Source organism: Neolamprologus multifasciatus, chromosome 20, assembly GCF_963576455.1.
Source record: "Neolamprologus multifasciatus chromosome 20, fNeoMul1.2, whole genome shotgun sequence".
In the NCBI taxonomy this organism is placed as follows: domain Eukaryota; kingdom Metazoa; phylum Chordata; class Actinopteri; order Cichliformes; family Cichlidae; genus Neolamprologus; species Neolamprologus multifasciatus.
The window spans coordinates 29,095,725-29,112,382 of record NC_140458.1 but is presented as its reverse complement, the minus strand read 5'-3'; the positions used below and the strand labels follow the sequence as shown (position 1 = coordinate 29,112,382).

General features: G+C 39.5%; 2 protein-coding genes and 1 pseudogene across 5 annotated transcripts in view; 1 reads left to right on the top strand and 2 right to left on the bottom strand.

Moving 5' to 3' along the window:
- The first annotated feature begins 1,851 nt into the window (after positions 1–1,851).
- rprd1b (regulation of nuclear pre-mRNA domain containing 1B) lies at positions 1,852–9,018 on the top strand. Of its 2 annotated transcripts, XM_085145644.1 has the most exons (8): positions 1,852–2,242; positions 2,342–2,565; positions 3,498–3,627; positions 3,957–4,090; positions 4,580–4,698; positions 4,842–4,968; positions 5,876–6,051; positions 6,704–9,018. In XM_085145644.1, the coding sequence occupies exons 2-8, from the start codon at positions 2,415–2,417 to the stop codon at positions 6,851–6,853; spliced, it is 987 nt and encodes a 328-aa protein (XP_085001770.1). In that variant the 5' UTR covers positions 1,852–2,242; positions 2,342–2,414; the 3' UTR covers positions 6,854–9,018. The 2 variants fall into 2 exon arrangements, with proteins under 2 accessions (XP_085001770.1, XP_085001769.1); XM_085145643.1 differs by having other exon boundaries at positions 1,852–2,565.
- On the bottom strand, positions 3,023–13,820 carry LOC146495185 (protein-glutamine gamma-glutamyltransferase 2-like; annotated as a pseudogene). The gene is made up of 6 exons (XR_014871572.1): positions 13,811–13,820; positions 13,283–13,489; positions 12,912–13,141; positions 12,123–12,241; positions 11,906–12,034; positions 3,023–11,802 (listed from the first exon to the last, which is right to left on the bottom strand). The product of XR_014871572.1 is annotated as a protein-glutamine gamma-glutamyltransferase 2-like (transcript).
- LOC146495183 (pleckstrin homology domain-containing family G member 4B-like) overlaps positions 13,465–16,658 on the bottom strand; it is a 45,981-nt gene continuing 42,787 nt past the window's right edge. For both annotated transcript variants that reach the window (XM_085145639.1, XM_085145638.1), the window contains exon 25: positions 13,465–16,334. The gene's annotated coding sequence lies outside the window, so the exon portion shown is untranslated. The remainder of the gene's footprint in view (positions 16,335–16,658) is intronic.

Here is a 16,658-nt window from a genome sequence, read left to right as displayed (position 1 = left end):
GCAATCATAGCTTGAAAATAGTCACAAGAAAAATCTACTCATGACAAAAGGTTTATGAGTAAGACTCTGACCTTTACCAACGTGACTCCTCTCTGTGTAATTCTTCCTCTCAGCCTTCCAAAAACGTGTAAAGCAGCCATTATTAATGTACTCTTATCCTTCTTTAATATTATAACATTACACAAAGTGAATTGCAAACAGCTAAGCATAGACTGAAGTTGGGCAACGTTTTGATTAATCATTTGGTACACAAAGAAAAAAAAGTACAACATTTAACTATATTCCTATATAACAACTGTTTGTAATGTCTTTGTGTTGAACTGGAGCAATAAAACATAAGTGTTCGGGTCTTACAGCTTTTAAAAGATCAGCTGGTCAAATTGCAAAGTGGAAGAGAGGCATTTTGGACATAACATAGCAAAACAATGGGCTGCTTGGCCTATAACTAATTTTTGGCCTATCAATCTAATCAAAATATTGATCTGATAAGATCTTCTCTCCAAGATCAGAGAAGATCTTGGAGAACGCACGGCTGCCGTGAATAATCAGAACAAGACCTCTGAGTGAAAAACTGGATTACATCTGGAGGGGCTAGCTTGAATAACACATTTGAGCGCAAATTCGATCACATCTTGGGGAAGTGCACTGCAGTCGTGAGTTCTCAGAACCTGCTCTTTGAGCAAAAAGAATGACAACATCACAGAACGTAAGTTTGGATAACATCATAGAAAGCTCACGGCTCTCCAATGGGAGATTGAGAGACCAGTGTTGGACTGTTAGAACAGCTTTGATATTCATATGAGTTGTTCGCACTAAAGTAAAAACCATCATCACTTCATGCGGAGACCCCTTCGGCGCCAGCTGCGGCCTCAAGGCTGGAGCTGAACAAAACACCCTGATAACGACTGTGTTTAGACTGTTCCCCCCATTCCATGCAAGGCCACCTGGGTTGGATGGAAGACTGTTTACTTAGCCTGGCGAGGCGAAGGACACTGTCTCAGCTGAACTCTGGACACACACACACACATACACTGATATGCACACACTGATCCCCCCCTCCCTTTCCAAAGGCCTTCGATGCTTGTGCCCTACCGTGGAAGATGGCAGTCGAATGGACCAGCGCAGACATGCTGCAGGACCGGATGCGCTGTCTACACCGGCTCTCTCTTACCCTTTACCCTGTCTTGTGTTTCTATGGTGTATTGATAGTCATGTGCTTTTTGTGCTGAGGTGTTTTTTCTGTTATCAAACTGTTCTCCCACTAGGAGCTCAGTCTGAGTGGAGTTAATTTTCTCCTCCTCTTACCTCATGTTATGTATTTTCGTTGTTTTTTTCCTATCAGCCTACCTTTCTGACATGTCTCCCCAATGTGATGTTTGTGTAAAGTTGGTCAGAAGGTTCCTTTGTAAGTGCGCATGCACCATTAGCATGCTGCCTGCTGTAACCCTAATTTCCTTCGGGATTAATAAAGTATTCTGATTCTGATTCTGATAGTGTAAAATTGCCTGTTTTAATGCATTTGAACTGCAGTGAAAAATAAACAAAAATACAAAACTTTAGTAAATTAGTTTTAGTCCCTCTTATAGCCTTATTACATGTTCTAATATATATATATATATATATATATATATATATATATATATATATATATATATATATATATATATATATATATATATATATATACATTCTAAATCATCAAAAATACTGAGATATATTTCTCAAAATTCTCGTGAAATTATAGATGATACTGACTGTCTTTAAAAAAATCTGTGTTATTTAAGCAGTGGCGATATGAACAAAATAGCCTTCATCCCCGGATAAAGATAATGATGGTGATGCCCGGTTCTGCTTGCGTCACTACCATGCGACACGAACATCGAGGTGAAAGTGCAAGCTGCCATTTTTTGAAAGAAGTCTTTTTGGTGAGTTAGGCGACCAAAGCCAAAGTGTGAGTTTCGCCGTTAGCGCTTCGTTGTTGGGTTTTTTATGCTGGTGGGTTGACACGTATTAATCCGGCGTGTTACAGAAGCTCTGTGTATCCAGAGTCTGTTTGGAGAGCAGGCTAGCACAGGGCTGCACTGCTCTGCAGATGGCTGCTTAGCTCGGTTGGCTAACGTTAGCTGGTGCTGTAAACAAACACTGGAGTGAGTGAAGAAGCAGCTGCTGATAAAGGAGCTCATCTTCATCGCAGGCTTGCTTTAGCGGATTTGGTCGATAATTCAGGAAGCTGGGAGCTAAGGTAACGTTTGGGAGGAGCGGGAAGCAGTTTGATGCTACCTGTCAGTAAGTTAGCAGCACAACTTCAGTTTTGATGACAGTGCGAGTCTCTCCAAAATAGCTCGGGGCTCAGTCGCGTTAAAGCTGGTCGGAGTTGGTCCGGTCACAAGGGAAGCGCACACTCACTCACCGGCATGTCGTCCTTCTCTGAGTCCGCCCTGGAGAAGAAGCTGTCGGAGCTGAGCAGCTCGCAGCAGAGCGTCCAGACTCTGTCTCTGTGGATCATCCACCACCGCAAACACTCGGGCCTCATCGTCAAAGTGTGGCACAGAGAGCTGAAAAAAGGTGAGACCTGACTGCCCCCCTGAAAAACCCCCCACACATTAGTGTGTATGTTGCAGCCAAAGAGAGAGCCGGTAACTAACAAGTAAAGGACGCATGTACAGTGTCCTTTACTTGTAATACATGCATTTCTTCTAAGCAATGACATAGCACAGACTGTAAACTCATTTTACGCTGTGAGCCACGTACAGCACACTGCAAAGCCCCTTTCTGTCAGTGCAAAGAAGTTTAACTGTGCATTTAATCCATGACATTATCTTAGTTTCAGGAAATAAATATGTAGGATGACTTCTGGTATCTTACAGCCTAGTCTGTCCTGTACTGTTTTGTTTTTTGTTTTTTTTTTTGGGGGGGGGGGGGTTGTTAATAGGAAATGGCCTTTCTTAAAACTGTGGACCTATTGTAAAAAAAACAACAAAAAAACGTAAACTGTTATACTGCATTGTAGGGGGAAAAAAAACTCAGTTAATTGTTTATCTGTTGCTTAATTACTTTGGTGCAGTATGAACAGTCAAGGGGGAGGTCTTTCTCAGTAGGAAAAGCTGTAAACCAAAATGTATGCATCTTTCTACGTTTTCCAAAGCTGTTTAGTGGGCTGAATTGGAATCTGTGCTAGGCTGATTCTGGTCCTTGTGCCTTATGTTTGACACCCCTGCCCTAAGACCTTATAGATGGTCAGCTTACATGGGTGTGAAAGAATAGAAATACTAGTAAATCCAGTTTTATTGCGACTAACAGTGTATTTTTCCTCATTCTTATGCAGTAAGTAAAGGAGATGGGCATGATGAAGGGAAAATATGCAAATTGAAACTCAAACTGCAACTCAAACTCAAAATAATTTGAATGTGAGAAACTGATAATCACTCTGTGAATTTTCCTTGTTATTTTTGTTAAAGCTAATGTTTTAAATGAGATATTTTTCATGTATCTTGCAGCTAAAAGCAGCAGGAAGCTGACATTCCTGTATCTGGCTAATGATGTCATCCAGAACAGCAAGAAGAAAGGCCCCGAGTTCACCAAAGACTTTGAGTCTGTGCTCGTCGATGCCTGCTCCCATGTTGCCAGGTATATTTTAACGGTGACCACCGTGTTCTCTAAGTCCAAATTAGACTCTCCTGAATGTAGTAAATGTGTGTGAGTCTGTGTGGTGAAGTAGATGCATGGGAAATAATTAGTTTGAATTTTGTTTTGTTTTTTTGCTTATCTATTAAGCACAGCAGATCCTTCTGCAGCCCCCGTTATCTTTTGTTTTTTAGAAAATATGTCATAAAAACTCTGGATGTGCTTTGATCTTTTTATAGCCTTCCTGTGCGTCTTTAAATTTAAAATTTTTATGTAACTCGTTATTCCCTTATTGTCTGCTGAAATCTGTTGCTCCCCTCGTCGCCCTGCAGTGATGCAGACGAGAACTGTAAAAAGCACATGGAAAGACTGCTGAACATCTGGAAGGAGAGGAACCTCTACAGAAGCGACTTCATCCAGCAGCTTAGACTCGCCATAGAAGACTCAAACAGCCCCAGGCCTTCAGGTTAGATGACTATTACATAACATGTTGTCACAGGTGTATGTAAATGTATACGATGCGTTTGACATCACAGCATTTCACTTTAAAACCATGGCCGGGATCACCAATGCTGAAAGAAGTCACATTTTGTGGAAGTTTGTTAGAGAGCTGTCATGATTTATGAGGTGACTGTGTCAGTGGGCTGCATCTGAGTAAATACACTGATTATGACTGAATAATTCTCCAAACAGGAAGCCTTTCTGTTCACTCTTTCACTGTTAACAACATGTGTGTCGACACACCTGCATTTGCAGGTAAATGGCAGGTTTTTACTGAGTTTGTATCACAGAACAACAGAAATAGCAGCATTCAAGTACCCAAAATGTTATCTAACAGTGAATACAGTGTTTATCCTGTCGACATCAGCATGCCATCATAGGTGTTAAAGGAAACACATTAGTGACCTCATGATGTGTTTTTTCTGTTCTGTTATCTCCAAACTTCACTCTGCAGAAGAAAAAAAGCCAGTGAAAAGAAGCTATCAAAAGATCCAGGAAGATGAGGACGATGATGACAACGACTATAGAAGCCACACTTCTCCTCGCAACGCAGATTCCTCGGCAACTCAGCTGGTGAAGATGCCAACGTTTAATCCAGATAATGTTAAAATGCTGGTATTTATGACTGGCCTCCTTACTGATCTCTTATTACTGTTTCCCCCACTTCCTTTTTTCCCTTGTCTCCTGTCTTTAAACACACTCTGGCACACGTGCAGACAGAGGAGCTGGTAAAAGCCCTGCAGGACTTAGAGAACGCTGCATCAGGTGACGCAGCTGTTCGTCAGAAGATTGCCTCGCTGCCGCAGGAAGTCCAGGATGTTTCCCTGCTGGAGAAGATCACAGGTAAGGCTTGGACAGCTCAGCTCGGTTTTGGACAAAATTGTTGGTAACCTTCTGTCAATCTACAGTAGTCACTAAAATAATAACTTGAAACTGAGAAAAGTAATAACACTAAAACAAAAAACTTCAAGAAAATCAAACATTGCTTTTAAATTGTCGTTCAGCAGAATCATTTTTTTTAAACAACTAATGAAATTGTCTTGGCTATAAATGATGGTACCCCTAGAAAAGACTGATTCCACTAGTGCCTACTGAGCTCTTTTATGGTTTTTGATAGTAGGACCTGGTACCAAGCGAGCTGAATTGATCCAAAAATGTCATGCTAACAGACTGCATGCTGCCAATTGGCAAGTCAGTGGTGTCACTCGGTGAGTCATGAGAGTGACTCCTTCACAAAATTCAAAACAGACTTTCTTTAAACCCAGCAGTTTCAGCCAAATTGCTGTAATGATCCCATCCACATTAGATGGTAGTTGATTATAATGAAAAATGAGACAAAACGAGTAGAGTTTTGCAGACGAGAACTGTAAAAAGCACATGGAAAGGGTACAGTTGAGTTGAGCCGAGTAGGTACCGGTACTAGTGGAAAAGAGCCAAGGTAAACTAGATTGTTCCCTGTAATTAGCATCACAGGTGTCTTCTATGGTGTGTACCACACTGACCACAGAAAGCTAAGGAGAGAGCAGCCTCAGGAGATCTTTTTGTAGAGCTTGAGCTTAGATTGTTTTATCTCTGCTTTCACTGTGATAGAATTGTTCCTTCCAAAAAGACTCACACTCAATCAATAAATGTTAGGACAGAACATATATACAGCAATCAAGCACTGCTTGCAGAGGAGCGTGTTTATCTGGAGTAACCTCAGTTTAAATTATGGCTCTGAGATTAACAACACACTTTGGCTCAACTCTAGACAAAGAAGCCGCAGACAAGCTCTCAAAAACTGTGGATGAAGCCTGCTTGCTGCTGGCAGAATATAACGGGCGCCTGGCCGCAGAGCTGGAGGACCGGCGGCAGTTAGCACGTATGCTCACTGAATACATCAGCAGCCAGAAGGAGGCACTCATGGAGAGAGAGAAGAAACTGGAGGTAAGGCACTCGACAGACGCAACAGTCATTAGAAAAGGATGTTTGAATGCTTGTGTTTGTCTCATTAATAAAGGGAGCTGCAAAACCTGTAATACACTTGTGTAGAGTTAAGTACAGATGTCTGAAGTCATTATAGCAGTTACCATACAGCATGCCTTATTATTTCACAGATAACTGCAGGAAAAATACCTAAAAGTAACAACACCCCGATCTTTCTGAGGTCATGTTCAGTGACTCAGATTAGCTAAGAGATAAAAACAACCGCAAACATGTTTATTTTTGCCGTTTAGAAGTTTAGAAGCAGTTTACAGCTAATGCTTCAGCCTTAAAAGCACTCATTGGCTAAAAACATGCCCACATAGCTGGGAGCATGTCTGACATGGCAAGAAATAAAAGAGGTCAGAAAGTCAGCACACTGTAAAAAGCGCATCTGGTTATCACAGTTGGCAGACGTTTATTCTTGGATGTTTAAATACAATTCTGACGTTTATTACTGACATTTTAGTGCATCCAGCTTTAGAGGTCATCTAAAGAAACAGAAGAGCCAGGCATTCTTTACTGCCTGGCTCTTCTGTTTCCTGCCTCACATATTTTCATATTAAAAAAATATATAATTTGCTTATACCTGTGCGTGTTGTCATTTTTTCGGTAGGAGTATAAGCAGAAACTGGCGAGGGTGACTCAGGTGAGGAAGGAGCTCAAGTCCCACATCCAGAGTCTCCCTGACCTTTCGCTGCTGCCCAACGTAACTGGGGGTCTGGCCCCGCTCCCCTCAGCAGGCGACCTCTTCTCCACCGATTGAGAACCCTTTGCCTCGACGAAGTCTCCCGTATGCTCCTCCCCAGCCGATCTCAGCTCCACGTTGGATTTACAGAAATACTCCCAGCTGTGTCTCCAGCCAGAGGACACGTGTGGTCAATCCTCTTAACAGTCGCCAGCCCACCTGCTAACTCAAACCTGCAGGACGAGGACGAGGAAGGCTTTTGGTAAAATGAGAATGCTCTGCAGAGGAGAATAAAGACTCTGTCAGCCTGTTTATTTTGTTAGTTTTTTTCCCCCGTACCCTCTCGATCGTCAAGGATTCCACTTCACCAGCTTGGAACAAGTTTCCTGTTGCTTTTATTTTGTTTTAAATGCTGGAAGTTTCAGTGATTTAGGAGGAGGAGCTTAGACGTAAACTTGGTTGTCAGGACATGTCAGTCGAAGCATCTGGCTGTAAGTTATAGTTCGGATTCAGTGAGCAAAGGTTGTCTGTCCGCTCTCTTAATTCCTAAAGGCTGTGGCTACACTGTGAAGAGGATGTACCATTCATTAGGTTTATTTTTTGACTTTTATTTGCTTGGTTTTTATCGACAAATTAGAGAGATTGTTGATTTACGGTGTGTAAGTGTGTGTTTGTATAGTTAGAAAAAATATCAGGCCACTTCAGTATGTGTTGCTTTTTTGGTTGTTTCACCGGACGCCACACGCAGCGCTTTCATTAAAGTAACACTTGTTAGAGTCTGAAAAACGGGATTTGTGGGATACAATCATTCAGGCAGGAATTTTAAAGACAAGGGACTTTTTATTTTCCTGTATGTAAGGATTTTCCTTATTTTGATACAAAGGTGCACAAGGTTCAGAAGAACTGTTGTCATGCTTTCATTTGAAATATGATGAAGCTCATTATGTTCGTTAGTGGAAAAGAGGCACAGTTTGAGTTTTGCTAATGAAATCCTGCACGTTTGAAAAAAGATCATCTAAATGCTAAAACTAAAAATACTATTGCTGTATCTTTTGAAAAGGTAATTGATAAGAAGGCAAAAATAAAAATAAAAGAAGACATCAGGATTGAACCGTTATTAAAAGAAGTGTCAAGATAAACAAGCCAGAAAATGACATTTGCTGATATACTGATCACAACATTTTTGGAACAGTTAAATAAAAGGGTAGCGTAGTTGCATTAATTAGATTATATGTGAAATGAACTGACCATTCCCTACTTTAGCAACATTAATAGACACATTGGACTGATCAAAAATAATTATTAAATATTCCACAGTTCTACCTGCCTGTATCGATTTCAGTATTCAACAGGTTCACGCCTGCATCCCCTTCATATTTGTTTTTGTTATCTCTTTTCATGGTTGATCCATCCTGTAACAAATGTGTTTATTTAGATGTTGAGGTCAGGAAAAGTTGTAATTACCAAAGTCATTATTTTGGTACGAGCCTTTTAGGAGCAGTTCTGCGAGAAGGCCATCTGTCATTTTGCTTAACTGATATTTAATTTTCAGTTGTCTGATACACAAAAAAAATACATTTATTGAAAAAGTTTATGATAAAAAGGTCAGAGACGTTTAACAAACTGCTCATTTCATTAGTATCTTCAGAAACACGTGGCGACTCCTGCTGCTACAGCTGAGGTGATTTTTTTTCCTTATATAAAAGAAAGATTGTAGAAGCTGTAGCTTATCTGCTGATTCCAAATGCTCAGCTGAGACGTGCTGTTCATGTAAAACCTTTGCAGTAAAAAGATTGGCCTCTCCTGGAAGCCTGGAACCACAAAATCTTTCAAAGAGCAGGTGAAAATTAGCAGTTTTCTGCAGTGTTTGTTCAACCAAAGGTGTGGATGCATTAGTCAGAGTCATTACTGGGGTCATAAAACAGATGTTTGGGCTTTAACATGATCCCTAATATCAAAGTAAACCTTTGGATTTTGAATGTCGAACATTAAAGCGGAGCCATTATTTCATTAATTCATGTTCATCTGATAAAAACCAAAACCAGGAAAGATTTCAGTAACATTTTAACCCAGATATGCTTGACTGTAGATAACACTTAGATATTTTCTTACCGACTTGCTGTGTGGTATGTGTTTCTATAGAATCAGTCTGTACTACCAGGACTCTGCCACTAGGGGTAATGTTTTTTTCTGTAATGAAAGTGATTCAGTGGATGCCAATAAACTGGAACCATTTGAACAAATTCTGTGTGTATTTTACATAATTTCAGTATAATGCAAATATACTTACTTAAATTAAAAATGGGGTTTAATTATAATAATAATAATAATAATAAAGTCATATGTGCAAATCAGAGTTTTCCAGCCTTTCATTTAATGCAGTGAGGAAACTCGGGCCTTTTCACAGTTTAGAGACCATGGATTACATTTCTGTTATAATTTTAAGTTATTTAAGTAGTGGACCTTATCCTTCTAGGATCTTTTCATTGGGTTTGGTGTATCCTCTATCTAAGAAATTCCCTACTTTAAATATTATATTACAGATATGACGGTGGATGTCAGTAAAAAATCACAGGAAGTTGAAAGTGGAACAGACCCTTTCTCATGCCCCTTAGAAGCTGTAAGGGTGGATGAAGAGTCCTGACTTCAGAAAACTGCATATGACTCGAAGTAGAGTTCAACAAATGCTCAATTTAAGGGGGAAATTAATTATTTTATTTATTTATTTATTTCCACTAATCATGAATACTTGTGTATTACATATATAGATATAGCTGCGTTATAAAAACTTGACTTTTATGCACCGGTTTACGAATTGTTTACGTTTGTAAATCAGTGCATAAAAGTTTCAAGTGTTTACACCAGTTGAATCTGAAGTGTCAATTCTGACTTTCTGTGTATTGCTGCATGGTTGGAGTACTAATTTGTGAGCTACTCGTGAAGGAGAAAGCACTATTTTATGAAAGAAGCTCCAATCAATTTGCATATATGAACTCAACTCAACATCTGGCGTTTTTGTGCAATTTGTTACTCACACTTATATTTGAACAAACAAACAAAAACACATAATGGTGTTTTTCGTCTTGATGCATGTTCAATCATCCAGGTAAGTAAATCTGGACTGAAACTGAAAACTCTACGTCCAGATGAACAGAATCAACCTTTGGAGACATAATGGGGTTGGTGTTAAAAGATAAATCATACCGATGACGCGTGATGCTGTATGAACATGTGGGTGATGCAACATCTCATTTTTAATACTTTTCCCCGTCATCTCAGAGCTGTCTTTGCACGCTGGTCAGCCCCAGACTGTCTAGTCTTTGACATTCCCGATGTGACACCAGGCACAGTGAAGCTCATCACTGAATTTGCCTACACTGGGGTTCTTCCTGTGACAACAGACAACATGCAAGAGCTTTTCATAGCAGCAGACAGGTTTGGAATATCGGGCATCATGCAAGCCTGTAGCGACTTCATGGAGAAGCAAATATTCCCACAGAACTGCATCAACATTTGGGGGTTTACAAATTTCTACTACAACCCACAGCTGATGAAGGCCTTACTCTTCATGTTGAACCATTTCGAGGCGGTCGTCACCACCTCTGATGAGTTCCTGATGCTCTCTGCAAATGAACTCATTAAAATCATTGAGAGTGACCGGCTCATTGTGAAGCAGGAGCGGATGGTGTATGAGGCCATCCTTTGCTTGATCAACTTTGCACCAGATCATTGCAAAGACTACATCTCTCTGATTCTGTCCAAAGTAAGTAAGGGACAACTGCTCAAATGTCTTTGAGGATTTTCATCTAAAATAATAGGAGGGATAGAGCTAAACTCCAAATTTACAGTAGCCTACACATGAATATTATAGTTTTCCATGTATCTGAAAACTATTTAAAATTAGTTAAGTACGTATTCACGTTTTCTAAGCTTTAATTTTATTCACATACATTTGGACAAGTATGTTTTTCTGTGTAGGAAATATGTTGGCAACATAATGACAGGCCCTGTCATAGACAGTTTAATTCAAACGTATGTCCTCGTCACTCTTTGCAGGTCAGGCTGGCTTTGATTAATCCACATTACATCATGGAAATCATAATTGGAAATGAAATAGTGGGGAATAGAGAAGAGTGTCAAGTAATTATCCTCTGTACTTTGGAGACCATGTTTGACCTCAGCTCAAACACATCCGACCGCATGTTTTGCAACCCTCTGGCCTGTCCTCACCTGCCCTCCTCCATCATCTTTGCTGTTAGAAGCTGGAGTGAAGGCAGTCACATCAATGACATAAGAGGCCTAATTCATCGGTGCAAAGCGCTGGGATCTGATATTGTCGTGTTGGTGTTGTTCCCAGATCAACATAGTAAATGTTGTTCCAGGATCAACATTGCAAGTGACCAATCAGAATGTTGTGACGTCATACTTTTGCGACTTCGGGAAAAACCGCCGTAAAACAAAAAACTGTACTTAAGCTGTGAGAAACCGCCTCTGTCCGCCGATCAACGGACCCTGACCCTAACCCCAACCCTAACCCGTTAATAAACGCTAAGCAGAATTGATATTGTGCTTGCAACATTGGAATTTAATAAATGCACGAATGGCTAGGCGCGCCAAAGAATAACGTCACAACAATGTGATTGGTCACTTGCAATGTTGCAAATGTTTACTATGTTGTCCCAGGAACAACACCAACACGACGATATCAGATCATTCGTTGGTTTATTTTAATCGTTCTTGAAAATAAAAAACAGACATTTTTTTTCCATTTAACTTTATATTATTACTGCGAATTAAACTAAACCAATCAATAAACAAAACAATAGCAAACTCTAAAGCACTGAAAACATGTGTCAACCTGTGCATACAACTGCAGCAAACACCCAACACTGGCCGTAGCAGACAGGACCGCTTTCTGCCCACTGACGCAGAATGTCCCCGCTGCCGATCCACTCTCCCGGATGAGTGCCATCTTCAATCTTTCCCCAGTTTCCTACCAGGACACCCCTGTCATCATTACTGTTAATCTGAGTGCAAGAGACGAGACCAAAAAAACACAAATGAGTCATAAGTGAAGGAGAGACACAACCAACCTTCATACCAACCATCTTCATAAAAAAGCAGACTTACCATGGCGCTCAGCACCCTGGTCACATAAATGGGATTTCTCCTCGCAGAGCAGTCCTTATCAGCATCAGACACAAACTTAGGGTTTTCATCCAGAATCTTCAGACAGATGTCCAATATTCCTGCTTCAAACTGCAGAGGAACCGAGGAGAAGGAGAATATGTTTCAAAATGTTTGCACAGCCCTTACTTAATCTGTTGATTTATGGCATTTCTGATACCTGTCCAAAGTTCCAGGGTGTCCCCTTGATTCTTTTATGTGTTCCTCTGTAGATCTGTCCATGTTGTGCTAGAACATACTCTTGCCTCTTTGTCTCACTGTGCATGTAAACAGCATCACCTGTTGGTGCACCAAAACACCAAAACATTTAGACCATGGCCGGTCAAACTCATTTAACACTGAGGTCCGCATACACACCACTTTGATCTTAAGTAGGACGGAGAATGAAACTGCACTTTCTGTCAGTGTAAAGACATTTAACTACACATTTAATCCCTGAGATATCTTAATATAAGACAAAGGAGTGTAATTTTTACAGCACACAACAGTTTTCTACATCAGAAATGTCTTCGGTAATAAACAAAAGTTCTGGTAGCTCACTGCCCAGTAATTAAAAAACATAAAGTTTTTGTTAATTGATGAAAATAATTCTCTTTTTTTAAACCAAAAATTCTATAGTAGACGAGAGCGTAAACAAGACCTTTTCTGTCATCCTATTGTTTATGTATTACTGTGCGAAAAGGTTTTATTAGCAGAAAAAGCTGTAAAATATATAAAAATACAGTGAAATTTTATAACTCCTTCATATTTTCCAGTGACATCCATCTGGGATTGGAGTCTTCACTGGGCCAATTCTTGCCCTAGGGCCTTAAATTTGTCCATTTAGAAAATTTTATAGTGTCCACATACTATATAAATGTAAAGCGGACAACATTTAAAGGGACTGACACTGAACCCAGAATATAAATAACTTATCATAAATCAATTAGAGACAACTTCATGTACTCACTGGGGCACCAAGCTTTAAAAAGCAGAGTGAACCTAAACTGGTCTTCTTCCCATTTTGGTCCAGAGTCAGAGAATAGACCCCAATGGGGGCATCAGGGGAAGAGGAGATGGACAATGATAGTGTGTTTCCAGACGGATCATAAGTGGCAGAAGCACTCCAGTCAGTGTCCACTGTGGAGTCAGTTATATTGAAGGTAACCTTAGTGTCTGATTCTTTTCTTGGTAGTAGACCTGGAGAGACAGACACAGGCATAAAGAATAAATCCAAATCTGGTTTACAGACAAATAAACCCTAAATAACTACTGATTCACTCATGCATGCATTCAAAGACACTGCACACACATGTACGTACAACTAATAAATAGTTGTGCCCATTTCAACGATGAGTGTGAGGCCTGGTTCACCGGGTTTGAAGTCCTTGCTGCCAGCAGTCAGGTGTAAGATAATGTTGAAGGGCTGCCCTCTCCGGACGATCAAACGCTCCTCTCCACACAGCTGTGTGTGATGGCTTCTGCTGTTGCGCTTAATGTCCAGATCATAGCGCTCAATGTCCAAAACTGTCAAAGGCAATACAACTACTCACACCACTAAAACATATAGACATGCAACAGTAAGTAAAGCTATGAAAGTTTCATAAATTCGTGACTTCATGAAAGTTTGGTCACCCGCTCAAAGTATCTTCAGAGACAATAAATTATATAAAATCATCAGCAAAGCATTTCCCATTGCAGATGGAGCGTTACCTAATGCTCCAGATCTAATGTCAGTTACCATTCCCGCTCATCACATTTTACTTGTGACATTTAAGGCGACACTTATTTAAAAAGAGCAGAAGTTGCATCTTAATCTGGAGGTGTTAAAACCCACAGAAACAAGGGATTTTTTTTCTTCTGCCTTACCTTGGCTCATATCTGCAGCAGGTTTTGTGTCCTTTCACTCTTCAGCTGCTGCTGCTTATTGGTTAAAGACCGCACAGTGTAACAGCTCCTGAGGGATATTTGTAGCATGTGTAACTTAATCGGGACGCCCCCATCTGTCTGCTCCTCACATCAGTAACTCTGTTTTTAGTTATGAAGGTCAGACAGACTTACAACACTCCTTCCTTTCTTGTGAACTTTCATTCTGCATCTAGCATTGTGACAGACTCACTTCACGACCTAAACCAGTAAATCATGTGTTAAAGCAAACAGTGCTAACTCAGCAAAGTAATAGCAATTAGGCTCAGCTGATGTGTGTAAATAATTACACTCCTACTTACTCACTAAATTTAAAGATAAAAACAAAAACAGGTTTTCCCCAAATCATTTACATCATATATTAATTTACTGTTGAACATAAAAGTATAAATTACATTTTACAATGCAAAACAGGAACACATCCCACTGACTTTTCAAATTAAGGGTAGGTAATTACAACACCAACTTTTGTTTGTTTGTTTTTAGCTCAATAACATTAGGTTATATAAAAGCACTGATGAGTTTTTCCTCATGTTGCTTACAGGTCAGCTGGTCAATATAGGCTCAATGAAAAAGACTGAAATGGCTTTTGTAAAAACAACAAACAGACAAAACAGAAGAACACGGCTGAAACACAACATTAAAAAAATCTAGTTTTTGCAAAATTATGCTATCAGCAGAATATATCATGCACGTATGTAGGTAGCGCAGTAAGTGTCTGTATCTGTGAGGGTGTTGTGTGTGTAATAAGGAAGGGCTGCATTTCCTCTCTTTGCTCCTCACATGACTGAGTCGTTTAGACCTTAATTCAGGGTGGAAAGAAACAACACAACCCTACTGACCTTGAATAGGAAAAATTAAGAAACAGAACAACTAATTTACATCAACAAATAAAAAGTATAAAAGAAAGCAAGTCAGCAAAAAAGAAAGGGATACAGATGCACAAAAGGTCAGTGTCATGAAAAACAAACATGCAAACCAAGGCTACTGTGTTACTGCCTTAACTTTTCCTGTCATGATTTGTATACTCTTTATATTTACATAGAATAACAAAACTTCACTCATCACCGGCACCTTTAAATAAAACACATTTAAAAATGTGTTTTAATGGTCGTTTTCATAAAGAGAAACTTGGTACATGGAGCAGATGTAACGCTTAGTGGACCCTAGACGGTAAGTAGTTTCTGCTTGCAAGATTAAGGCCTTATTCTATTCACTGCTTGTTATGAAGTAGCTTTTCTTGCTTCCCTGCACACACACAGTCATTCAAATCAAGATATTATTGAAAACACACGAGCGACTAGTCTCTCCGTACAGATACATCGGTGGGTGTAGGATTACTAAGAAACTTAGAGGCATACAGGTAAAAAGCATCAGTTTAAAAATACAGTGGCAGTAAAAGGACCATCAAAAGGTTACAGTACAGAAGAAACAGAAATGTATTTACGAGTGTTATTTACTGTAGATTAATTCAATTAATTTTATATTTCAATCCATACAGTATCCACATTTCTCAGTTTATCCCCATTCACGTTAAGCCTGAGTTTCCAAGTAGTACTGGGCTCTGTGCGAGCGTATTGGCAGAACAATGTGGTTAAGCTGGCAAAAATACATGATTGCAATTTACTTCCTAAGCAATGCTTTGACTTTGACCAAAGAAAAATAAGCATTAAATACTCTAGATTGGAGTGGTTTATACATGCTGCTCTGGTGTTTGTTTCACATGAGCTGCTAACTTTCAAGACATCCATAAATAAAACATTTTCTCTATGATCCCTGTTAATCAACAATTGTACAAGGTGTACAGGATAGAAGATCATACAAATCATATTTTAAAATGTATCCCCTAGAACACAAACTACACTTTTGTGCAGTCATAGAATGCCTCCTTGCTATCTGGTCACCCCAAGGGGCTCTTTTATAACACGGCCTCCAGACATCAGCAGAAAAGACAAATCACACTTTAAAATATATATTAGTTATATTTCATGACATGAGAATGTTTTTCTGGAATTTTTGGTGACCTAATGTGAGGCAGCAGGTATAATTATTCCTATTCAACTGCATATTTTTGCTATGGTTTTAACCCACCACAGCTGTAACAGCAGATACCTGGTTCTTTATAAAGGTAAAACCTGCATTGGGGGGCATTAGGACGACTCTGATGGGCAAAAAGACTAAGCACACCTCGTATCACATATATGATTGTGTTTATTAAAAAACTCCCACTGATGGCTCTACGTTTCACACTTCATGGTGAATGTGTGACATCAGCTCAGCAGCAGTATCTTCTTCATATGATCAAATATACCACATTTGAGTGACTGAGGTATGACACATGCAAAAACAAACCGCAAATGCCTCTAAAATGACAAAGTCTGGTTGTACATAATATTTTTCATTCTGATAGTTCATCCATCTGCTGGGTGACCGGAGCAGGACTGACCAGCCTGAGTTGAAGTCCAATCTGGAAAAATATTAAAAGCACATATTATTCTGAATGCTGTGTCACTGATATAACCACATCTGTCACTATTTCTTTAAGAAGTGTCCTTAGGCTTCAAAGACTATAAAATGACCAACATAAGGTTAGCTGCTGTTATTCAAATTTAAAGGTTTAACAACAGAAAGTTTTATGGTGTATGTCTTTCAAGCTAGGGCTTGGTTTCTTCTTTTTTTAAGGAATTTTAAATACTGTCCCCCCCTGTGTATATGCACTACCACATACACATGAATAGTATCCTTTTTTAATATAAAAACACACAGAAAAATGACATAAATGTAGAATTTA